The sequence below is a fragment of the Salvelinus alpinus genome, chromosome 2 (genome assembly GCF_045679555.1).
Source record: "Salvelinus alpinus chromosome 2, SLU_Salpinus.1, whole genome shotgun sequence".
NCBI classification, from domain to species: domain Eukaryota; kingdom Metazoa; phylum Chordata; class Actinopteri; order Salmoniformes; family Salmonidae; genus Salvelinus; species Salvelinus alpinus.
Genome location: NC_092087.1, coordinates 73,820,378 through 73,843,459, shown reverse-complemented (window position 1 = coordinate 73,843,459; position 23,082 = coordinate 73,820,378). Strand labels below are relative to the sequence as shown.

The following is a 23,082-nucleotide window of genomic DNA, read 5'->3' as shown; positions in this document are numbered from 1 at the left end:
GGCTACCTTCATCTCCACTGATGTCGGACCATGACATGCATATTACACAAACAGATAACAAATATAACGTTCTATGGCAGTGTTTCCCAAACCTGGTCCTCGAGTACCCCCAACAGTATACATTTTTATTGTAACCTTGGACAAGCACACCTGATTCAACTTGTCAACTAATCATCAAGCCCTCAATGAGCTGAATGAGGTGTGCTTGTCCAGGACTACAATACAAATGTGTACTGTTGGGGGTACTCGAGGACCAGGGTTGGGAAACACTGTTCTACGCAAGTAAAAGTCTGCAAAGGAACAATTTTGTCTGTAGATTACGGGCTACACTGACCTAAGGTAAGGTACGGGAAGAGATAAAACTACACTCACATGTTAAAGGTTGAAGACCAAACATGAAGTATGGCGGTTGAAGACCATGACTTGGTGAACCCACAGTGAGAGAGACAGACTCACATGTGACGTGGAGGTACAGCACCACGCTCTCCGACCCCAGGCTGTTCTCTCCTGTAGCGGTCACACGGTAGATCCCCACAGCCTTGTAGACGTGCTTGACCCCATCCTCTATGGAGCTCACGTTGGAGTAGGTCAGAGCGTGACCGTCCCCGAAGTCCACCATGATGCTCGTCCTGGCTCCGTCGCCCTATACAAGGAGGTAACAGTCAACGATTGAAGAACGAGAACGGTATTCTTACAGTAGCTACTGTAGGTATGTTTGAAATAACATTTCCATGAACATGTTATTTGCTAACACTTTATATGAAGATGTAATGGCATAGTAATATAATAGAGAGTATTTTGTTGCTATTACAGAAGTGAAGACTTGACATACATTTTACAATACTGAGTTAAAGTCAGCGCCCGGTCTGAATGAACAGGGAGCCAGTTACTGTTTTGCTCCTTAGGAAAAAAAACACTCACCTCTTCAAGAAACACCAGGAAGGTGACATTGGTGCCCAGCGTAGCTGTCAGCTTTCCTTCACTGGTGACGAGGTGCAGGCCTTTGGGGGCCTGGGTAGGACAGTGCTGCCTCCTGGCCGTGTACTCTGCTATCACGCCCGCTGTGCAGTTATTGGAAACAACCTTCCTGTAGCTGGATGTACATAGGTCACAACTGCGGTTAGAGGCTTTGCTGATGGATACATGAGCATAGAGAAGGACGACCTTAGCAGGTTGTCAGGTTGGCTATTGAGAACACATTCTCTTACAATAAAGTCCTGTCATTTGAAATATCCTTATTCCAAGTGTACCTTTGCGGTCAGTTTTAATTAAATAGTGAATGAGTGTACATACAGATGTAGGAACTTAATTTGAGGCAGAAAATAACCTTTTACTGCAGTGGGCTAAATCAGGGTCTTGGTAGTCTTAAACAAATCTACTTTGAAAAAAAGAGTATACAACTCACACATGTGGTTATGGGCTTAAAAAAAGAAGACACATGTACACATGTCAGATATAGAGTTGAAATGTATTCAATTTTTAGTTTTCATCCCAAAATTACTCTTTATATACACATCACAGGAGACTGAACTATACCAAAACTGTTTGACATAGAAACACCGGATTTTAGATGTTTTTGTGAAAAATATGAATAACATTCCACCAAAAACAGCTATTTTGGTCATTGATGGCAAGAAAGGGCTACTGAACATTTTTGTAAGGTTTGATAATTTTTTTGTAAGGGAAAATGATAAACTTCAGAAGCCTTTTAAAACCTCAAATACACTACAAATTGTACATTTCCTGCATTGTAGGAAAGTTCTCCTTCAACAGGGTGATCAAATTAAGATCCAACATCTGTAAGAGGCTAATGAGAGTCCTGGGGAATATCTGCTTACCCAGTGCTGTTGATGAAAGTAGTCCCTGTGGTGCAGCTTCTAGACATGGACGATGGGAGGAACCAAAAGGCGGGGGTGCACTTGCCGTCACTCCGCCTCTCGTAGCCATAGTCACTGTAATGTTTGGATCATACCAAAAATAAACAGTCGAGTGAAATGCTACACAGTAAACTTTTATAAGTGATTCAATTCCTGACTCATACTGGTGACCATGGAGTGAAAATAATTGAAGAATTTCACTGGCACTTATTGATTTTACAGAAATGTTGTAATAATATGATTGTATTTTTAGTTTTTCAAACCCAGCCAAAGTTGTTTATGCTACAATGATAGCATTAACACAGTCAAGTGAAATTCTACAAAGTTTGTTTTGATACATTTGATTTATGTGACAGAGGAATTGTCTTTGAGGGTTTGGGGTGGGACTATGCACCGGGGCCTGAAAACACATCTCAAACAGACTGATTTGACCAAAACTCTATTTTATTTGTACATTTTTTAAACAGGTCTCTGGTTTGTTTGTCCTATCATTAAAAGGCAACGTTGCCAGCACGCGCGTCCTCAAAATGATAGGAACAAATTGGCCCAATTAGGCCGACATGCACAGAGATGCAGAAGTGTTGTGATAGTTAATGAACACTATTAAGCCCGATGATTAATTGTCTCTTACTAAAACTCATTCCAAGTTCACCGCCTCACTCAAGGGGCCCATGGATTTGGGAATTAACAAAAGCAACATTAATAATACTGATAGATAATTAAAAGAAATGGATTGTGAAGTTTGTAGCAAATATGCTTTGGAAATGCGTCGTTGATGAACAAAGTCACTGGCAAGAGCTGAAAACCACAAAAGCAGTGACAGAGTTGGTTTCTTAAACGTATGGTGACATTCAAGGAGAAACACACACACACACTTCCCTATCCCACTTCCTATCCCCATGCAAACTTGGATCCTGTCAACTCTCCTCTCTCTCTCTGCGCTTTTTCCTTCATTCTTCGACACACACACAGCTTGGAGTGGTGCAGTTGACTGCATTCCACTTAGCCGGGGAAGCCTCCAAGAGAATCCAGAAGCTAAGTCTCTGCAATTCTAATCTGGAGTGAGCTTCACCATGACGGTGATCCCTTATCTTTTCATCCTTCGCTTCCAGGCTTCTTTTTTTCATCTCCCACTCCATATGCCAGTGGTATATTGATAGGGCGGCTTAGGCAGAAGTTGTAACGCTAGATGTGTTTGTGGTCGAGTAGTGTGTTGGAGTCTCTCCTCAAGTACCATCAGCCAGTTCCGGTTAGTTGATCTATTCCAGTACTATTCCATTCAAGTAAACCGTTAACTTGTGTAATGTTTACTATGTGTATTGTGTGCCAGTTTACTTACATTGTATTTACACTGTACCTACTTATGCATAATTTAGGGATACTTAATGTGAAGCGGGACCCATCTGTCTACTCACCACTCAAAGTCGGCCTCTGTGCAGTCGCAGGGCGCCGAGGTCATCGTGACCGAGTATGTCTTACCCATAACGCACCTGGCTATGGGCTTCAACTTCCTGTAGATTCTTTTCACTCCCATGATGCACGGCTCGCCCTGTGGATATATTTTCCGGTTTTAAAATGTATTTGGGAGAAAAGGGGTTGCTTTTGTTACATTTCACCCCATCGCCATACATCATTTACTGCGGTGCGGTGAACCATGCCTGTATCATACTGTGTGTGAAAAGGCATGCCGTTGCTTTTCCCTTTACATGGGCTTATTTTGCATCGCTGCCCACTGAGGCTCATGTTGTGTGGTGTGCTAGCGGTAAGCGATGCTAAACTTAAAACACTTCTCTCTCTCATGTATCCTAGACCCAAGCTGTTACAGCTCGCTTGACTTAGTTTCGGAAAAACATGTAGATTTTTCGTTTTGGTACATAGGGCCGTGCTGGATGAATCAAAATGTGATTTTTTTAGGGGTAAAACAGTAGTTCTGCCATTCTCTCTCGTAGAGTCAGGTGGTTTAACAGGAGGCTAGAGGAGTGTACCATTCAGAGGCAGAGTTGGTGTCTCTCTCGTTTAAAATAGCGATACCTACGTAGATTACATACATATGAATTTGGACTATGACAGCAAATACACTGAATGTGGAGTCAGGTGGTTTAACAGGAGGCTAGAGGAGTATACCCCTCAGAGGCAGAGTTAGTTCGCTCTCTCTCAACGTGATAACACAAATGGCCTGATTGTGGCTTTAAGACCATTTGGACACAATCTGCTATTTCAACACCTTACCCTGACACAGACTGTTGCTTTAAAAAAAAAAAAAAAAAACGCACACACCACAGCCTTTCCTTTGGGCCAGTTCCCAATCTGTTCTTCAATGTTTACCTCAATAATTGAATTGGACTGTTGTCCACTTCCATGGCTATATGTTTTGATCGTTAGGGCCAGCCCAATCATATAGCTGTCTGAGTCAATTATGGTAGCTTGGTCAGAATAAAGAAGCACTCTCCGTCTCATCCTTATGTTTCACTCTGGGTCTGTCTAGGCTTGAGGTGGAGCATTCGCTCTGGCTCAAACGTATGCCGTGTTTCATAAGGAGTTGTTGTAGAGACATGCATATACATCAGCAAGAATTAGAGGGACTATGCCTAAGTGCTTTTGGGCCTGAGGGAGACGAACGCCCGGCACCTGTCCAGCGCACACTCAAGAGCTCAACGCAAAGCAGAGGGTGGAGGTAAGGGAGTGCTCAAGCAAGTACACTGCATGCCAAAACTGTTTTTCACTCTATCAAGGGTCTCGGTCTATCTAGACCTCTCTGTCAAGTAAATGATAAGAGATGGAGGTTTGTGGGAATGGCCCCAGAACACACATAGTAGCAGTTGGGGCAGCATGTAGCCTAGCGGTTAGGAGCGCTGAGCCAGTAACCAAGAGGGCGCTGGTTCAAATCCACGAGACGACTAGGTGAAAAGAAATCTACCGAGTTTGAGGAAGGCACTTAACCTGGATAAGAGAGTCCGCTAAGTGACAAAAGAATGCATGTAGCAGGTTAAAGACGCATTATGCAGAAATTGCTCCGCTGTTTCCTGGTTGCTAAAATTCAAATAGTTTGCCTAATTTCAGTGTGTGACAAGTATAGTGTAGAGAATCATTGTAATATCTAAACCACTGTGAAATATATTTTCCGTAACCAAAACTGTTTGAAGCTGGTGTACAAAATTGTGTGACTCAGAAACAAAACCTATGAACAGGAAGCATAGAAGTAGGACACACAGAATAGATCTACCACTTCTTAGAATTGCGTTCAATGAGAATGACTGAAGTTGGTCGGGTCCAAAAAGTTACATATTGCAGCTCTAACGTGATAACATTTTCCTGACGTTAGACATCTTTTCGAAGAAGTCAGAGTAAGTTACACGTTTTATCCCCATCTTAAATGTTTGGGTGACACTTCAAAATAGAGATAAGTGCAAGATATAAAGTGCTCACAACTTCTTGCAATGGAAGTTGTTTGGTCATAAAGCACAGAGTTGGGTTGTTAGTGTTCTACATGTCAGGAGCTATCCAAGGCTGAAATGACCAGGCTGAGGTAGGCCTGTGAAGCCAGTTCTTCTGCATACAGAGTTATGTAGGTGCCATTACCCGGTTGTGTAGGTGCCATGTCTGGTAATCCCCCTCTGTACATCTCCGGTTGAAGATGGACCTGAAGTCAATCTTGACCAGCTGCCACTCGGACCGGTGACTGACGTGGCCAAAGATCCTGCAAACAGCAAAGACCCTTACAGCTGCAGCAGAAAAGGTACACTGGTATCTGGTTGTCAGTTAGCAAACAGTCTGGTTATAAGGACAGAAGGTGGCAGAGGGAAAAACACTAGTCAAACTAAGGAGTGTCGGGTCCGGCACCCTTAATAGGAAGTCCCTCAGTTGTCAGACCGAGGCGTCAGTAAAGACAAGAGACTTCTGAGCTGAATAAAATATACTTAGGAGTAGTTGGCTAGAGGAATGTAAAAGTGGGAAGTCAACATATTTTCTTTCTTGAACGAACAGGACAGTTGTTACTAAAAGCTTCAGAGAAATGGCATTTGGCAACTAATGGAACGTATACTATGGAATCCAAATGAATCACTTTACAAGACGAGATATGTCTTAAATATGTGTATTTCCCTCAGATTCAACAAAAATGTCAGCCGAAATTCACGGTTATGACACCACAGCATTCACAAGTCTCAGAAAACATTCCTTCTCAGAGAAAATTGGGTGGGAGTTTAACTGGAATTGACCTCCTCTCTGCTAACCAAACACATTTATCACAATCAATCCATCAATTAATGGACTGAGGTGCTGGTCCATAACTCTCACTAACTGTAAAATCATTATTAATTGATAAGAAAATGATAAATAATGAGGTGTCCATACACAGAGATGCAGAACAGCTGTACTAGGCTGTCAACGATCTCCTAACAGTATCATATCCCACAGTCATGTCTGTCTCAGCTGGTTCAGAGAAGTGTTATAGCACTCTGGGCCTACAGAGAGAAAATCATTGATCCTATAAATTCCTTCCATCTTCCCCGCTCTCTCTTTCCTTCCCTCCCGTCATCTGTCTGTCTCTCCCCACATCTCTCTCTCGCCCCACTTCTGTCTTTCCCCCGCCCAGTCTCAGCAGCTGTGGCCTATCCTTCTGTTGCCGTGCCCGACTACAAAGTCAACTGTCTGTCCGTCACTCAGTTACGGTGATGACAGGTGTTAGGAAAACACTGATGTAAGGGCTACGGGAAGACCTTATGCAGCAGCCGTCAAAGTTTTACACCAAAAAGTGCAATACGAGCAGTATCATCTCATGTAGTATAGCTAAGTGGGTCATTCTAGAACGAAAGAAGTCACGGAAAAGACGGAAAACTTCATATGCCGTGTTTCTTAAAACTATTGAGTCAATGTTGCTACATAATGCAGAAAGAAGTTGTAGAGTCGTTCTTTCCTCTTCGGGTCCTTCAGACATAGTCTATTTTATTTTTGATGATGTTCCTCGTGTTCTTCAAACGGAGTGCTCTGCTGTCGCCGGTCTCCCGACACCACTGATGTCTCTGTGACCATAATCCCGAGACAGATGGTTTTGATGTGAGGCTAAACCTTGAGAGGGATCTATTCCATTCATGTTAGGGAAAATGAGCAGTCAGCGCTGCCGTTACTACCAGGGGTTTGGATACGAGCAAAACTCCCACCCAACGTCAACACATCTAACATGGTTACGGTTCATTCAATCTCAATTCACTATGTTAACATATCAAACATACTGTATATCTGCAATCAGATGGGATTTCATTTTACTGTGCGGTGTAGTGGTAGCGCTGCAGTCTATACGGACAACATACAGTACACTTCTGGGCCAACGTTTGAATCCTGCATCCACCCCTTTTGGGCTCGGAGTTTCCCATTACCGGTCTCCCTCTCATTCAAAATTGGGTAAATAAAGTTGACTTACGTCATGATGAGAGTCTCCTCCCCCGGCTCCCCTAGTAACCCGTCCACAAACAGAGGCGACATGGTGAAACTGTATTTATTCCACTGTCTCCCCTCGTCGAAACTCATCCTGTGAGAGGAACCATAGAAATACTGTATTTTAACAGTATTATAGTATTTTGTTCTGTATCTCTATGGGAGAGACCATAGCAATAGAATGAGAACTCCATTCGTGTATTTAACAGTATTATAGTATTTTCTGCTGTATCTTTATGGTAGAAACCATAACAATATAATAATAACACATACCAGAACATATTACAGTGTACAATATTACAGTATTATAAGCATCTCTACGGGAGAAAACACAAATCTTCCCCAGTGTCTCATCAAACTAATACAAACTGAATTTAAATTATTCCACCATGACACAGGATATGAGCACTGCATTCTAAAGCCATTGAAAGGCAAGGCTTACATCACGTAACGAACAGGGAAAGGTGAAATTGAATGGCAATCGTCAAAGGAGGCGAATATCTCACGGCCTACTGGTTTGGAATTACACTAATAACTTCCTATGTTCTTAGACATACTCATTACACTATCAGGCTTATGGGAACGTGAGGATTGAGTCTTCCTCAGAGAGAGAGAGAGAGAAAGAGAGAGAGAGAGAGCGAGGAAAAGAGAGAGAGAGAGCGAGAGGAAAAGAGAGAGAAAAAGAGAGAGAGAAAAAGAGAGAGAGAGAGAAAAAGAGAGAGAGAGATAGAAAAAGAGAGAGAGAGAAAAAGAGAGAGAAAAAGAGAGAGAGAGAGAGAGGAAAAGAGATTGAAAGAGAGAGGAGAGAGAAATGAAAGAGAGCGAGAGAGAGAGAGAGCGAGCGAGTCGATGCAAACCATGCCAAATTCTATTTCTCTAATAGAGATTCACCATAGGTGTCGGATGGGGAGTGGAGTGTGTCTTATAGCCACCAGGGCCCCTCCTTGGTCCAGGTAGAGAACACTGTACTCCTCATCAAAGATCTGAAAGACAAAAGGTATAAAGTATAAACTCATTAAATTACTAGCGTTATTGATTACCAAGACATTTTTGTTTTAGTAGTGGACTTTAATGTTGATGAAAGAGCAACCTAATGAATGAAAGTACACACACACACAGGCATGCAAACACATACACACACACCCACTACACACAAACCTGAAATGAGTTATGGCTCAAATCAGCATGATGATAATACATCAGACACCCCTCCCCCGTATGTCCCTCTTTCCCTCCCTCCACCCCTCTCCCTCCAACCCTCTCTCCCTTCATCCCTCTCCTCTCTCCCTTCACCCCTCTCCTACCCGCACTCCCTCCACCCCTCTCTCCCACCACCCCTCCCTCCCCCTCCGTCCCTCTCCCCCTCCGTCCCTCTCCCCCACGTCCCTCTCCCCCACGTCCCTCTCCCTCCACCCCTCTCTCCCTCCACACCTCTCCCTCCCTCCACCCCTCTCCTCTCTCCCTTCACCCCTCTCCTCTCCTCTCTCCCTTCACCCCTCTCCTACCCACATTCCCTCCACGCCTCCCTCTCACCCTCTCTCCCACCACCCCTCCCTCTCATCACCACCCCTCCCTCACCCTCTCTCCCACCACCCCTCCCTCTCCGTCCCCCTCTCCCTCCACCCCTCCCTCTCACCACCACCCCTCCCTCACCCTCTCTCCCACCACCCCTCCCTCTCCGTCCCCCTCTCCCTCCACCCCTATCCGTCCCTCCACCCCTCTCCGTCCCTCTCCCTTACTCCCTTCCCCAATCTCCCTCTCTTTCCACCCCTCCCTCTCCCTACCCCTCTCCCTCTTCACTCCAATTTCACCCGCTCCCTCTCGCCACCCCTCCCTCCCTCTCCTTCCATCTTTCCTTCCACCCCCCTCCGTCCGTCCCGCTCTCCCTCCATCCCTCTCCACCCCTCCCTCCCTCCCTCCCTCCACCCCTCTCCCTCTCTACCCCTCCCTCTGTTCCGCTCTACCTCTCCCTCCCTCCCCCTCTCAATCCACCCTCTCTCCCTCCCTCCACCCCACTCCCTCCACCCCCTCTGTCCCGCTTTCCCTCCCTCTCCCGCTCTCCACCCCTCTCCTTTCTTCTCTCCCTCCACCCCTCTCCGTCCCTACCCCTCCCTCTTCACCAATCTCCCTCTCTTTCCACCGCACCCTCTCCCTACCCCTCTCCACTCCAATTTCACCCCTCTCCCTCTCGCCACCCCTCCCTCGCTCTCCTTCCATCTTCACCGCTCCCTCCCCACCCATCTTTCCCTCCACCAACCTCCCTCCATCCCTCTCCACCCCTTCCTCCCTCCCTCTTCACCTCTCCCTCCCTCTACCCCTCCCCCTCTCAATCCACCCTCTCTCCCCTCACCCACCCCTCCCTCACCCACCCCTCTCTCCCCTCACCGACCCATCTCTCCCTCCCTCCACCGCTCAAAACCAAAACACATCACACTCCGATGTGGTCTGACGTTGCTGTGTCAATTCTCTATTCATCATCTACATCTTTTAATTAGACACGAGGCCCCTCCCTCCATCTTCACCCCTCTCCCTCCCTCCATCTTCACCCCTCTCCCTCCCTCCATCTTCACCCCTCTCCCTCCCTCCCTCCCTACCTACCTCTTCGCCCTTCTTCACCCCTCTCCCTCCCTCTTCGCCCCTCTCCCTCCCTCCCTCTTCGCCCCTCGCCCTCCCTCCCTCGTCGCCCCTCGCCCTCCCTCCCTCGTCGCCCCTCGCCCTCCCTCCCTCGTCGCCCCTCGCCCTCCCTCCCTCTTCGCCCCTCGCCCTCCCTCCCTCTTCGCCCCTCGCCCTCCCTCCCCCTCTTCACCTCCCTCCCTCCCTCCCTCTTCACCCCTCTCCCCCCGCCTCTGCCTCCACCCCTCTCTCCCTCCCTCCACCCCTCAAAACCAAAACACATCACACTCCGATGTGGTCTGACTTTGTTGCGTCAATTCTATATTCATCATCTACGTCTTTTAATTAGACACGAGGCCCCTTATATTTAAATTGTGGCCGTCAAATAAGGGAGGTAGAGGAGAGGGGGCACAGATACCCACCCAGGGGCATCGTTGTACGGGCAAAGGCAGGGGGGCTACCGAATAACATTAGTCTCGAGAGCTCATTTGATTATCTGCACTAAATCACAGCGGCGGGTGGCAAGGTGGTGGATTAAACACCATCCTGGGGATCTCTCCCTCCCTCTCACCTGTCTCCACGTGTTGCCGGCGTCCGAGGTGATGAACATGCTCACGTTGCTGGTGGTCAACTCCGCTCCGATGGAGCCTGAGGAGAAGAGTGGGGTGAGGTTGGGTGAAGTGTTCGGGATGAGAGAGTCCCGTAATGATTTTAGCCAAGTGCTAAACTATTGATATCCTTGAGGGTGTGGGGCTGATTTAAATACAATCCAAACTTCCACAGCTGCCTGATGTACTGTACATAACCTTCATAAAATAAGTTTCTTAAATTACAGAAGTGATTGATGTCATTTCTCCCTGAAGGATGCAGATTGTACACTCGAGATTGTACACAGATTGTACACATTACAGTAGTATAGTCCATTTACTGTGCTGTATTAACCATCCAGTCTCCTCTATCACACAGACCTCTGCTATCAGACTGAGACTGTTGGGCCTTCTACTATAATTACTCCCATTTAGTGGCTAATTAGAGTCAGGTGGTTTAACAGGAGGCTAGAGGAGAAGTCTCTCTCTCTCTCTCTCTCTCTCTCTCTCTCTCTCTCTCTCTCTCTCTCTCTCTCTCTCTCTCTCTCTCTCTCTCTCTCTCTCTCTCTCTCTCTCTCTCTCTCTCTCTCTCTCTCTCTCTCTCTCTCTCTCTCTCTCTCTCTCTCTCTCTCTCATGTACATATCTACCTCAAATACCTTGTTATTATCTATCCTGATGCCTAGTCATTTTACCCTGCCTTCATGTAAATATCTACCTCAAATACCTCGTACTACTGCACATTGATCTGGTACTGGTACTCCCTGTATACAGCTACATTCTTGTGTATTATAATCCTCATGTTACTATTTTTCTTTTTATTCGAATTTCTTAAACTCTGCATTGTTGGGAAGGGCTCGTAAGTAAGCATTTCACGGTAAAGTCTACACCTGTTGTGTTCGGCGCATGTGACAAATGAAACGTGATTTAATTAGATTTGTACCCGAGGATTAAGGGCTTTTATCCCGTGTCGAGGTGAAACAGTGCTCTGCTCAACTTCCCTATAGCTGTTGCTTTAGAGATCTATCACCCAGCAAAACACGGTCGGTTGCAGTAGCCTACTTTGAATGGATACAGAGATGTGAAAACACTATTTGTGTGTTTGTATGTGAATGACTGGTCCCACAGCTGTTGTCCCAGAGCCATGACTCAGCTAAACACAGTCAGTCAGTAACATTATGGATATAATATTCTATATAATGGATACAGAGATGTTCTGTAATAACAATTCTACTTGTAATAGCGATAACCCTTCTGTCATACTATGCCAGTTATACTACCCCATGAAGTCCTCCAGAGTTCTCCAGAGACCCCATGGCGCGGTCTAGTAGTAGACTAGACACACTCCTGACTCCTAAGGCGTGTGGAGACATGTCATAGACTAGTCTAGCCCAGCAGGAATTAAAAGCCCTACAGCTAAAAATGGGAAGCCATTCTGAGACTGATGCTGATAGTGAGTCCAAAAATGGCACCCGGTTCCCTATTTAGTGCATAGGCTCTGATCAAAAGTAGTGCACTATATTGGGAACAGGGTGATATTTGGGACACGACATAGTCTCTGACCCTCCTGTGGTGTTTGTTTTACTCCACTAACGGGAGATGATGAGTGCATCGAGGGGATATGCACTTCTGTGCCCGGACTCCCAGTCGGCAGCCATAAAGGGCTAAACCGCGATGGGTATAGTTTTGGGCACCATTGTGGGTTTCTGTAATATGGAAACCTGTGTTTGGTAACACATTTGAGCTGACACAGACATGCTGCCACCTAGGTTCCCGTGGGAGAGAAAAACGCACGGTGGATGGTAGGGCTGGGTGTTTTGTTTTACAACAAAAAACGAGTGTCCCTTTTTACACAACAGGTGAGTCTAATCCTGAGTGCTGATTGGTTAAAACCGCATTCCAGCCGGTGTCTATTCCACAAGTTACCACCGGCTAAAGCTAGACGTTGTAATGCCTATTTACTCTGTTCCATCTGACTGCGCAATCCACTGTCTCATCAGCCCAGCCAGGCACTTTATAAACTTCATCTCCACTATAAAAAGCATCTAGACATTATCTCACATTTCTTTTAGACTAATATTTCGTTTTCAACAGCAGAGAAACCTTGCTGTCTGTCTCTCATTGATTCAATATTCAAATTCAATCTCCAGCTGTCCCATAGTAATGAACGCGTCGGGAGTCGGGACGAGACAGACAGGCAGGCAGGCAACGTTTCTCAGCCAGTTTAAATCATGAATCAGCTGGCATCATTTTTATTGATGTATACAAAGAAATGCCAATTGGAAAAAAAGGTCAAACGAAACAAAGTGGAGCTAGTTTGCAGTCTTTCCAGCTTCAGTTTGAAGTGATTGACTTCATCTCGGGCCTAACAACACCCGTGCCAATATATGCTCCAAACACCGGCTTCTCTGTATTATCACTTAAATAGAAGCATGTTCAGTTGGGTGGCAAAGGTGGTATTTTAACATTATATATTTAGTCTATATTTAGTCTCTGTTCATGTCCAAATGGGAGAATGTCATATCTGACTGAAAGGGCCATGTAAAGCCAGCGATGAGCAGTGTGTCACGAAGAGTCAACAGTTCCATAGAGCACAATATAAAAGACAATAGAAGGGCGCTAGTCAGGCAGTGACTGGAGGAGAATAAGAAAAGGCACTTAAGAGAAACAGCAAGCACTCTGAAGATGCTGTCCCACTCTAGAATTCCCAAGTGTAGCACTTAGCTAGTAAATCTATCTGTATACAACGCACAGTGGTGACAGAGCGGGGACGTCAGTATGGGTCCACAACAAATAGTATGCATGGCCGTCCTAAAGTATGCCGGATCAGAAACTTTTCAGGAAGTGCTTTGGGCTGAGTACATCATTTGAATCCAGATATATTTGCAACGTGAATCAAGCTCCTGAGTTGTATAACTGCCTGGGTTTGAAAACTTTAACACAGGCCTATATGTTCTTCCCGGAACGATAAGGTATGTAAATTGTCTAAACTCAATTCATAAAGTCAAAAGAAACACCTCAAGTATCTGAGCTTCACAAAATCTTCGCAAATAAACGTAACTTTAAAAATCCACACTGTCACTTTAAATGAAATCCCATGTTCACCTACCTGAGGCCACAATGATCCCCGGGGCAGAGTCCTTGCTCTCGATATTCCCCGACGTGTAGGGGTTGGCCGACACATGTAGGTGGAGGTGTAGGGAACAGTATGGCTGGGGAGGAAGGACAAACAGAACTGTTAGCCTGACTCATTAACAAACGGGGGGGGGGGAGATCTGTCAACAGAATAGACTTAACTGTATGTCAACACAAACACTCATCAGAGAAGACCCCCAAGCAAATCGAGGTGGGATTTATTGACACATACAGGAACACACACAACCCCCCCCCCCCCATCATAAATCCTCACACAAACACTACTCCCCATTGGCTCCTTCCACCATTAGTTTTGATGGGAATAACCTTTAGCTGCACAATTCTCATTAGGACACTGCAAATGCCAGTAGTGCGAGCGTGTGTGTTGTGTGTGTTTAGAGGTTTATTAAAATGCTGACATTTTCTGACAAATGACTGCATCATACTGGGTGAAGGCGAGGTGCGCTATTGAATCACTAATTACTTTATCAAAGGGTAATTATTTTGGGGTGTATTAAGGAAGCTAAAAAGGGGGCTATGCTCTACCCCTTGGCTGACTGGGACCTGTCTCTATAATATACACTGTAATAAAGCTGACCATTAGAGCAAATCTGTGTTACTTTTAGACGGCCAGCACACTTACCTATTAGAAAGACACCGAATAGAGTTGATATCCACAAACAACACAGCAATGGTCTCAACTTTGGCCACTGAAAGTAGCTACTAGCTAGCACGAAGTTTGTGGAGAAACAAAGAAAAGAAGGGCATAGTTTGTCTCTCTCTTTATCTCTCTCTCTCTTTCTGACACATCTCCAGCTCTAAACGTGAGATCAGTTGATTGGACTGGATCAAAATCAAAATGGCTGACCTTTCAGCTCCGCTAGCTTCCTCCGCTGCACAACCTCCGGGGCGCTCAGCTTTGACGAGCAGTGCTCTTTCAGAGCTCTATCCCCCCCTCCCTCACCACCGCGGCAACGGCCCGGCTCAGTCAACTTCTGACAAGGCCCCGTTGACAAGTCCAACAGTGTTATGACGTGTGTGCGTGTTTGGTACGTGCGTGCATCTGTTTGTGTGGTGTGTGTGAATCTGTGTTTTTGTGTGTCCTCACTAGTTCACAGCGGATGCTGTTGCCCCTCAGGTCAGCAGTGGGAGCCTGCAGTAGCCTCCAGTCTCTCCCTCTGTTGTAGGTGATGTAAGTCTTCACCACGTTGTCCATCTTCTTGTTGGCGAGGAACATCCCTTTTATACCCGCCACCTAGGAGATAGAGATTAGGGAAAACATGTTTGGAAGATGTAATTCTTCTATTATATCCTGCTATCAGCACCAAATTGTAGCTCGTCTAATAATGAGTGGTTACTTCAAGGAAGGTTGTAGACCTATTTCTAGGGAAATGGTCAGACACATTGTTCTCAACTGAAAGTGCTCTTATGGCATTCTTTGCCTTTTATTAACATAAAAAGTGAAAAATGTAAGTTTGTTATGAACAAAATACAAGACCAGGCTGTCTCATCAAGATAATGGATGAGGGTTAAAAATACCTGACTAATATTACGCATTTTCATAGAGTCCAGACGATAAATCAAGTCTTGCTTATCTTGTAATACAAACATATATTATATGGTGTTTAGCGAGATGTTATCACGCTTTTATGGCTATAGGATGTTTGTGTGCAACGCCAGAGGGGATGTACTGTAATGTGCATCATAATATATTGTGCTCTGCTTAATGCAGGAGATATTATTGTTATACAGATGTCGGATCTTAAATTAGACCTATATTGTCACAGCAAAATAACCCTGCAGCAACGGGATTTGAATGTTTAGTCCATGATGTTGCTTGAGGGGTGGTTAGGCTGTTAGCTGGCAAAAAGTAGGCTACATAACTGTGTGTTAGTGCGGGTTTTCAGTTCATTTATGTCAATCACAAAGCTCATCTGCATTTTCTGCAGTGCAGGAATATTCTCAGCAACAAGAGAGAGATCAAATTAAGAGCCGACATCTGTAACACAATCATATCTCCCTTATTAAGCAGAGCACAATATATCATGATGCACATTACAGTACATCCCCTCTGGCGTTGCACACAAACATGTTATAGCCATGAAAGCGTGATAACATCTCGCTAAAAGCCATTTATTATAAAATAAGTAAGAAGCGATTTATCGTCTAGACTCTAGAGACTGTAGTAAGATACGTGTGTCCTAAGTTAATCTGACTTGGGGGCTTGGGAATAACTCTGAATATGAAATTGAGTTGAAGTCCTCACGTGCATCTGCCAAGCACTCCCTTCTCGTCAATAATTGACAGATACTTCAATCTCGCCTGGAGCTCAGATTTTAGCATATGCTGTGTTTCGGGTCCCCGACCCCAATCAAGGGACTGGATTTGATTCTATCGCCGATCGCAAGGCCAAATGAGGGGTTTAGACACGGCTGGTATATCATCAACAGCCTAATTATTTGATTTTCCACGGAGCTGATATCCATTCAGAGCTGCTATTTTCTTCCCTGGCAATCTGGTATACAGCGGGCCCCTGGTTTGTATCAGGTATGTAAGCTAATGTCTGCAGTTACTCATCAAAGAAAATAAGGTGCGCGTCAGCAGTTCTGTGTTCATTCCAAAGCGAGTTTGAAAATGGAACAGCAACTCGGTTTACTTCCAAAAGTGACAGGAGATTACTTGATTCTCCACACCTCCTGGTTCTTAAACTCTCCCACATTGATCGCTAGTCAATACAATCTAATATTACCGGAGTAGGTAATATAGAGAAAGAATAGGTCTATTTGGGAAGATTGCATTGAAACGAGGCTGTGTTTGATGGTTATTATCAGTGATATATCCATTCCATCTGTCAACTGTGTGATTGGAAATCGTTCAATACACCTTGTACTTGGGGGGTCGAACACCTTGAAACTGTATAGTTTGTACTTCTGCAAACATTCGATATCATGGCCCCACAGGGACGCCACCCTTCAAAGCCTGCTATAGGCCGGGGCCTATATTCTGTACCACTAGAGTATGTGGTATAGGTGTTCCAGAGCATAGCTCCAGAGGCAACATTTCACTTCCGGTCTCAGGAAAGATGAAGGCAATTGGTATCTCAAGGTTACACTCTCGCGCAAACCACCTCTGTTTCTAAAATGACATGCCACCCTTGTGCATTGTCAACCTGAATGTGTATTAACCTTTTCTCCAGTGTATTTACAGATCAATCAAGACATTAAGCATGCCCCTTCAACACACTCCTGCCTTGTTTACAGTATATTCCCTGTATACATAAACAAATATTTATTTTAATATATACACATATACATATTCACAGTATTTTTAATTTTATTGAGACAGAGATAGGTAGAGATGAGTAGAGAGACAGAGGGAGGAAGATTCAGAGAAGCAGTGGAGCCAGGATGACGTATGTGTGCTGCAGGCATCAGTGTTACCCACACAAACAGGTACATCTACCTTATCTCCAGTATATTTACTATGTACATGTACAGGAGGTCTATCATGACGTTGTATATTTACCTCATACAGCTATCACGACGTTGTATATTTACCTCATACAGCTTTCACGACGTTGTATATTTACCTCATAAAGGTCTATCACGACGTTGTATATTTACCTCATAAAGGTCTATCACGACGTTGTATATTTACCTCATAAAGGTCTATCACTGTTGTAACTTTAATGTGTTACAGAGTTAATGTTTAAGTTAATTCATTGAGCTGTATCTAAAGATATTTCTTTACAGTTATTTACATATGTAATTGTATTGGTTAGTATTGAATTACGCTTTTGACTGCAAGTTCCAGAATGCCTTGCGACAGGAAGTAGAGAGTGAACGCGCTAGTTAAGTGCAAATTACAGGTGATTATTTTTTGGCTCCTTTGCGCTAGCATCTTAGCATTGCTTTGTAGAATCTAAAGTTGTTAAATGTAACGTGATCAAGAATTATTACTAAAAGAAGCTTTCATATCAAACCCGACGTCCCGAGTCATTACTTTGAAGATAGTTATTCTATAATCACGACGTTGTATATTTACCCCATACAGGTCTATTATGATGTTGTATATTTACCCCATACAGGTCTATTATGATGTTGTATATTTACCTCATAAAGGTCTATCATGATGTTGTATACTGTATTTACCTCATACAGGTCTATCATGACGTTGTATATTTACCTCATGCAGGTCGATTATGACGTTGTAAATTTACCTCATACAGGTCTATCATTGAGTTGTATATTTACCTCATACAGGTCTATCATGACGTTGCCCTCGTGCCCCATGCTGCTGACTACGTTCTCCAGGGCCAAGGTGTAGAAGACCCCTCCAGTCTCTGACACGTACAGGTTGTAAGTGTCGTTCTGGTTCCACTCCTGCACCGCCGCAACCACCCGGTTCTCATCCGTACTGATCACATGCAGATCCTAGCAGAGAAAGAACGTCAGCGGGTTACATTTGACATTAAGTTGCATATATACTGTATCATGTAATTAATTACAGACTAATATACACCGAGTGTACAAAACATTAGGAACACCTGCTCTTTCCATGACAGACTGACCAGGTGAAAACTATTATCCCTTAGTGATGTCACTTGTTAAATCCACTTCAAATCAGTGTATATGAAGGGGAGGAGACAGGTTAAAGAAGGATTTTTAAGCATTGAAAAAATGGAGACAAGGATTGTGTATGTGTGACATTCAGATGGTGAATGGGCAAGACAAAAGATTTGTGCCTTTGAATGGGGTATGGTAGTAGGTGCCATGGTTTGTGTCAAGAGTTTTTCACGCCCAACAGTTTCCTGTGTGTATCAAGAATGGTCCACCACCTCAAAGATATCCAGCCAACTTGACACAACGGTGGGAATCATTGGCGTCAACATGGGCCAGTATCCCTGTGAAACGCTTTCGACACCTTGTAGAGTCCATGCCACGACGAATTGAGGCTGTTCTGAGGGCTACTCAATATTAGGAAGGTGTTCTTAATGTTTGGTACACTGAGTTAAATGAACATTTAAATTAACCATTTTTACAGCGATTTTGTTTCATTACAATTCAATAATTAGTTGGTAGCTAACCATTTCAATTAGATTGCATTGGTGAAACAATCAGGTTTAATTAATGCCATGCAGGCCAACTGTAATTTCAGTTACACAAAATAATTACACAATACTAATTACACGGGAATGAATGACTTCATGAAGAGAGTATCAAGCAACACAGACTCAAACGTCCAATTTCTAAATCCCCATGTAATTATCAAATTACAGAGGTGATGCAGTATGTAACTCTCAAAATGTATAGCTTCCCCCTCCTTTTCACCAGTAAGGTAACAGAAAAACGATCTACTGCTTCAGAAGTATTGTACAGTGGAAGGGATCTGATTAAATACAATTTTGATTTGATACTATCTCTAACTACTGTAGCTCCGCCATGGAGAGAATAGTTCAACCCTGACAAATGTTGCATGCATCTACCCATTTAGAACGCATTCTAATTAATCCAGCACATAATCACAAGAAAATAACAAATTATAAATCGAATCTAACCTCTCCCTTGATTAACCTGAACAATTGACACTTTGAATCAGCTTTGATTTCCATGTACCCACAATCAACGCCTGTTAATAATAATATGTCAACGGGTGTATTACAGTGGCCTTTCGAGAACCTCCGTCTACCCAATTTACCATCCCACCCCCGCTGGGTTTAATCATAAGAATAAATCAGTATCAGACCTCATTCTCACCAACGTAACTCCAGCGAGGAGGATATTACACTTATTAACTTGAATTGTGTGCTTGTCGGCCCGCACTAACACAGAGGGACACAAGCTGTTCTCGCTAGTGAATTTCATCTACCTCTGACTGCACCTGCAACACCTTAGTGTGGAGAGAGAAAGAGCGAGAGAGAGAGAGAGAGAGAGAGAGAGATGAGGATGGCCCATGGCTTGATTGAATAAAACATGTTTAATTGTCAACGGAGAGGCGGGAAGGCCACAAGAGAGGCCACAGGCATATAGCTGCATTGAATAACAATGCCAGAAACAACAGCAGTCGGTTTCGGCCTCAGTTCACTCATAAATAACAAAGAGATGCTGGATAGAAAGCTACCTGTGTTGTTTCCAGTATTGGTCTCATGATGGCTTAGGTTTGAATTCCCATAGAGGTTATTCTTTTGATGCATTTAAGGTAGGTTGAATCATAGATATATAACCACTGGACAGGAGTCTGGTCGAGTGGGTAACACTCTCGCTTCCGGAACCATATACTTCCTCCTGCAGCAGGGATCCCGGTTTGTTCCCGGCATGAGCCCTAGACACTTCTGCACCCTCTACTCTATCCTGGAATGTTGATAGACACACATGGTCACGCAATGGTCGGTGGGTTATACCTTAGGCAAGGTGTATTTGGGTAGCTTCATGGGTGTGAAGACTTCCCGCTTGGCTGACACGTAGTAGATTGGACGCCCACCAGTTGACACCTGCAGGTCATGAAACCATTGAATGAAAACACATTCAAGATATACGACCCATCAAAGCATACTACACACTAAAGCACTGATTAATATAATCTGTTATAATACATTTCCAATAAACGTATTACATGTTCTCTCACTCACACACACCCCTTTGGATTACATTAATAAAACACGTTCATCAGTAAAACGCACCAATCCCAAAAATACATAATAGCCTTAAAATAAACACTTAAGAGTAATATGATCTTCAACATTTCTGATAATCCTACTACATGTTGTCTTACACACACACCTCTGTTCTGGTTCACGTCAGATATGGGCAATTACCTACCTGGACAAACACATACTCGTCTTGCACCACAAGGGAATTGGGGTCAATGTAGCCAGGGAACGGCTTGCCCTTATTGGCCTCGGTGCAGTTCTGCAGCTTGCAGGTGACGTACAGCGCCTCTGCACACACGGAGAGAAGAAACCGCAGCCATAGAACCAATGATCATATTAGCCAATGGGGGACAGGCAGCCTTCACCGCGAGCTAGCCTTCCATCAGGTGTCTCACATTAATTGCATCAATAAAGTGGCGAGCAAAAAGCGAGGGGAAAGTGGATGGTGGACCAGGGAGGCCAATTGCTTTCTTTCCTCTCAACAGCGGTGTGAGGTGGGGAGCGAGGTGTGGGACTGGCTGTCCCTGTGTGTTAGGCTTCAGCTAAATATGTTGTCTGGTTTACACAGCGGGCCGCGTGATCAATGGTGATGGCCATACAGGGGCAAGGCTTGCGCTGTCACAAGGGTGTCTGTATCTGTGGCGGCTGCTAACTGGGAGTGATTCTGCCACTCCGGCCAAAAAGGTGTTTTTTTGCTTTCTGTCAGGGATTAGCGGGGCGTTTCTATTTTTGTCTATTGAGTTAGTTGAGGACCGGGGAGAATAACCCTTAAGTTTTGAGAGACGTATCCCCAGTACAATGGCGAAGATTAACTATGAGTTGTGTATGTCATGTGTTACCTCCATATCCGTCTCAACCTTTTGACGTTAGGATACATGTTCATGACAGAATAGAAAAACATCAACTGTGAATTGGTATTGTATCATGCATATTGCGTCACTGTATCAGGTAGATCCATTCAAATGAATTCTGTTCTGCCAAACCATGGACGGGTGGTCATTGGGTTTCCATCCATTCCATTGACATTCAGAATGTTGAGCATCGGGATCACTCTGCTTTTAAAAGGCATTCTAATATATGCATTACTTTCCTCAACCGTCATTGTGTCCCCCGCGCCTTTAAATCGTGTGGCCAATAGCCCTTCATACCCTCTCAATCCCTTTCCATTTTAGTTCAAGGCCCATGGTACAGTAGAGACACCGGAAAACTGAGGAACAGAGCAGGAACTCTGAAAATGTAATTACTCACGTCCTTCAGAGATTATGGTTTCCAGGTGAATTAAGCCCGGTTCTTTGTCTAAACCCGTTTTGGACCTGCGAGGGAAAAGACACATTTCTTTCAGGTATATCACTATTCTTTAGCAAGGAAAGACAGAAGGATATCACTGATGCTAACGAGCCTATACTTACCTTCTTATCCCTGACATTGCTTGTCAGATAAATTCAGAACACTGAGGGGAAATGACAACCAGAATGACAATTGCAAGAAACTTCAAGGGCCCCAGGCTATACCTCTGTGGAACACCTCAAAAGGTTGTACATTGAGGTAAAAAGGAAAACTACCTCAGGTGTTGCGTGTGATGTCACCGTGTTCAAGGCAAAACCTTACGAAACTGCCCTTACTTTCCTGACAGATTGATGGGGAACGCATCCTGACATCATTAGTAAGAGGGAAAGTAATTGATTTGCTTGCTCAGAACGCCCGCAGACACAGTGCAACTACACAAAATCATTACAGGCCTGAAAGATTTACTAAAAGTAAATCAGAGGGATATCTTCATAGAGCAAAGGAGACAGCACACAAAGGGAAAGAATATCACGCACAGAGCCCACCCCCCGATCTTAATTATGGCAGTTTGTCAGTATTGGTGATTTCCCAGATAATAACGCATCAACTCTAATTCTCCCTCTCTTTCTCCCTCATTCGCTCTTCAGTTTAAAAACTAAGGGTGAACAACCATTCTTTAAGCTCACCTATTTCAAGTCTCATAGACTGTACTATAGGGTGAATCTGAACCTATAGCATCTACAATGTGAGAAGATGTAAGGGGCAGTAATAATGATTTGACGTTTCATTAGCTGTGATGTTGTCTCCCTTGAGACTAGTGGTAAACATTAGGAGAAGGATTGTCATGAGATGGAGCTCTTGCCTCACATTAAAAAAAACTCAGATAGAATGTGATCTATAGATGTGATCCAGATTCCAGATGAAAATCTGCTCACGACTGGCAGGTTGACGTTTTTTGGGACGAGTCCTGTCCTTGAGTCAGAACTGAGCGATTTCCACTTGATGGGCCAGCTGCAAAGTCATATTGGCTATATTGTAAAAATGTATTAGCTCTTTGGTTTAATTTAATGTTAGGGTTAGGCATCAGGGTTAGCAGTGTGGTTAAGGTTAGGGTTAGGTTTCAAATCTGATTTGATGAATTTGTGGCTGTGCTAGCGACACAAAGCTGCCTCTAGAACAAGATTCATGACGAAACATGTTAACCTGCTCACGACTGTGCCTTTTCTTTTCAACTACAGTGGTCTGATTCAGAAAGGAAGTTTCCCAAAACCTTATTAACAGGGTTCACACAGTTCTAAAAATACATCTCACTCACTCAAGGAGTGCAGAAGCAAACCCTCTAGGCATCGTCCTCCCAGAACTGCCTAGCTTGTTACCCCTGACAGTTTCGCACAAATTTACTCAACAAAAGCTTTTTTTATACATCCGACTTAAGCCAGTTGTGTTAAAAATGACTGGATTTGACAGTTCGTGTCTGGCAGATGTGGGACCAGCTACGGAGTA

At 44.3% G+C, this 23,082-nt stretch overlaps 1 protein-coding gene across 3 annotated transcripts in view; it reads right to left on the bottom strand.

The window, feature by feature from the left end:
• The window catches only part of LOC139567734 (VPS10 domain-containing receptor SorCS1-like), a 146,191-nt gene that overhangs the window by 18,225 nt on the left and 104,884 nt on the right, over positions 1-23,082 (bottom strand). For all 3 annotated transcript variants that reach the window (XR_011673459.1, XM_071389193.1, XM_071389192.1), the window contains exons 6-19: positions 21,541-21,605; positions 20,462-20,580; positions 20,044-20,133; positions 17,897-18,076; positions 14,752-14,898; positions 13,618-13,720; positions 10,495-10,571; positions 8,202-8,293; positions 7,297-7,404; positions 5,457-5,574; positions 3,293-3,426; positions 1,839-1,952; positions 922-1,093; positions 457-643 (exon numbers count right to left, since the gene is read on the bottom strand). Coding sequence is in view for 2 of the 3 variants with exons in the window: in XM_071389193.1 (XP_071245294.1) it covers positions 457-643; positions 922-1,093; positions 1,839-1,952; positions 3,293-3,426; positions 5,457-5,574; positions 7,297-7,404; positions 8,202-8,293; positions 10,495-10,571; positions 13,618-13,720; positions 14,752-14,898; positions 17,897-18,076; positions 20,044-20,133; positions 20,462-20,580; positions 21,541-21,605 (1,706 nt within the window). In the remaining variant the exon portion in view is untranslated. The remainder of the gene's footprint in view (positions 1-456; positions 644-921; positions 1,094-1,838; positions 1,953-3,292; positions 3,427-5,456; positions 5,575-7,296; positions 7,405-8,201; positions 8,294-10,494; positions 10,572-13,617; positions 13,721-14,751; positions 14,899-17,896; positions 18,077-20,043; positions 20,134-20,461; positions 20,581-21,540; positions 21,606-23,082) is intronic.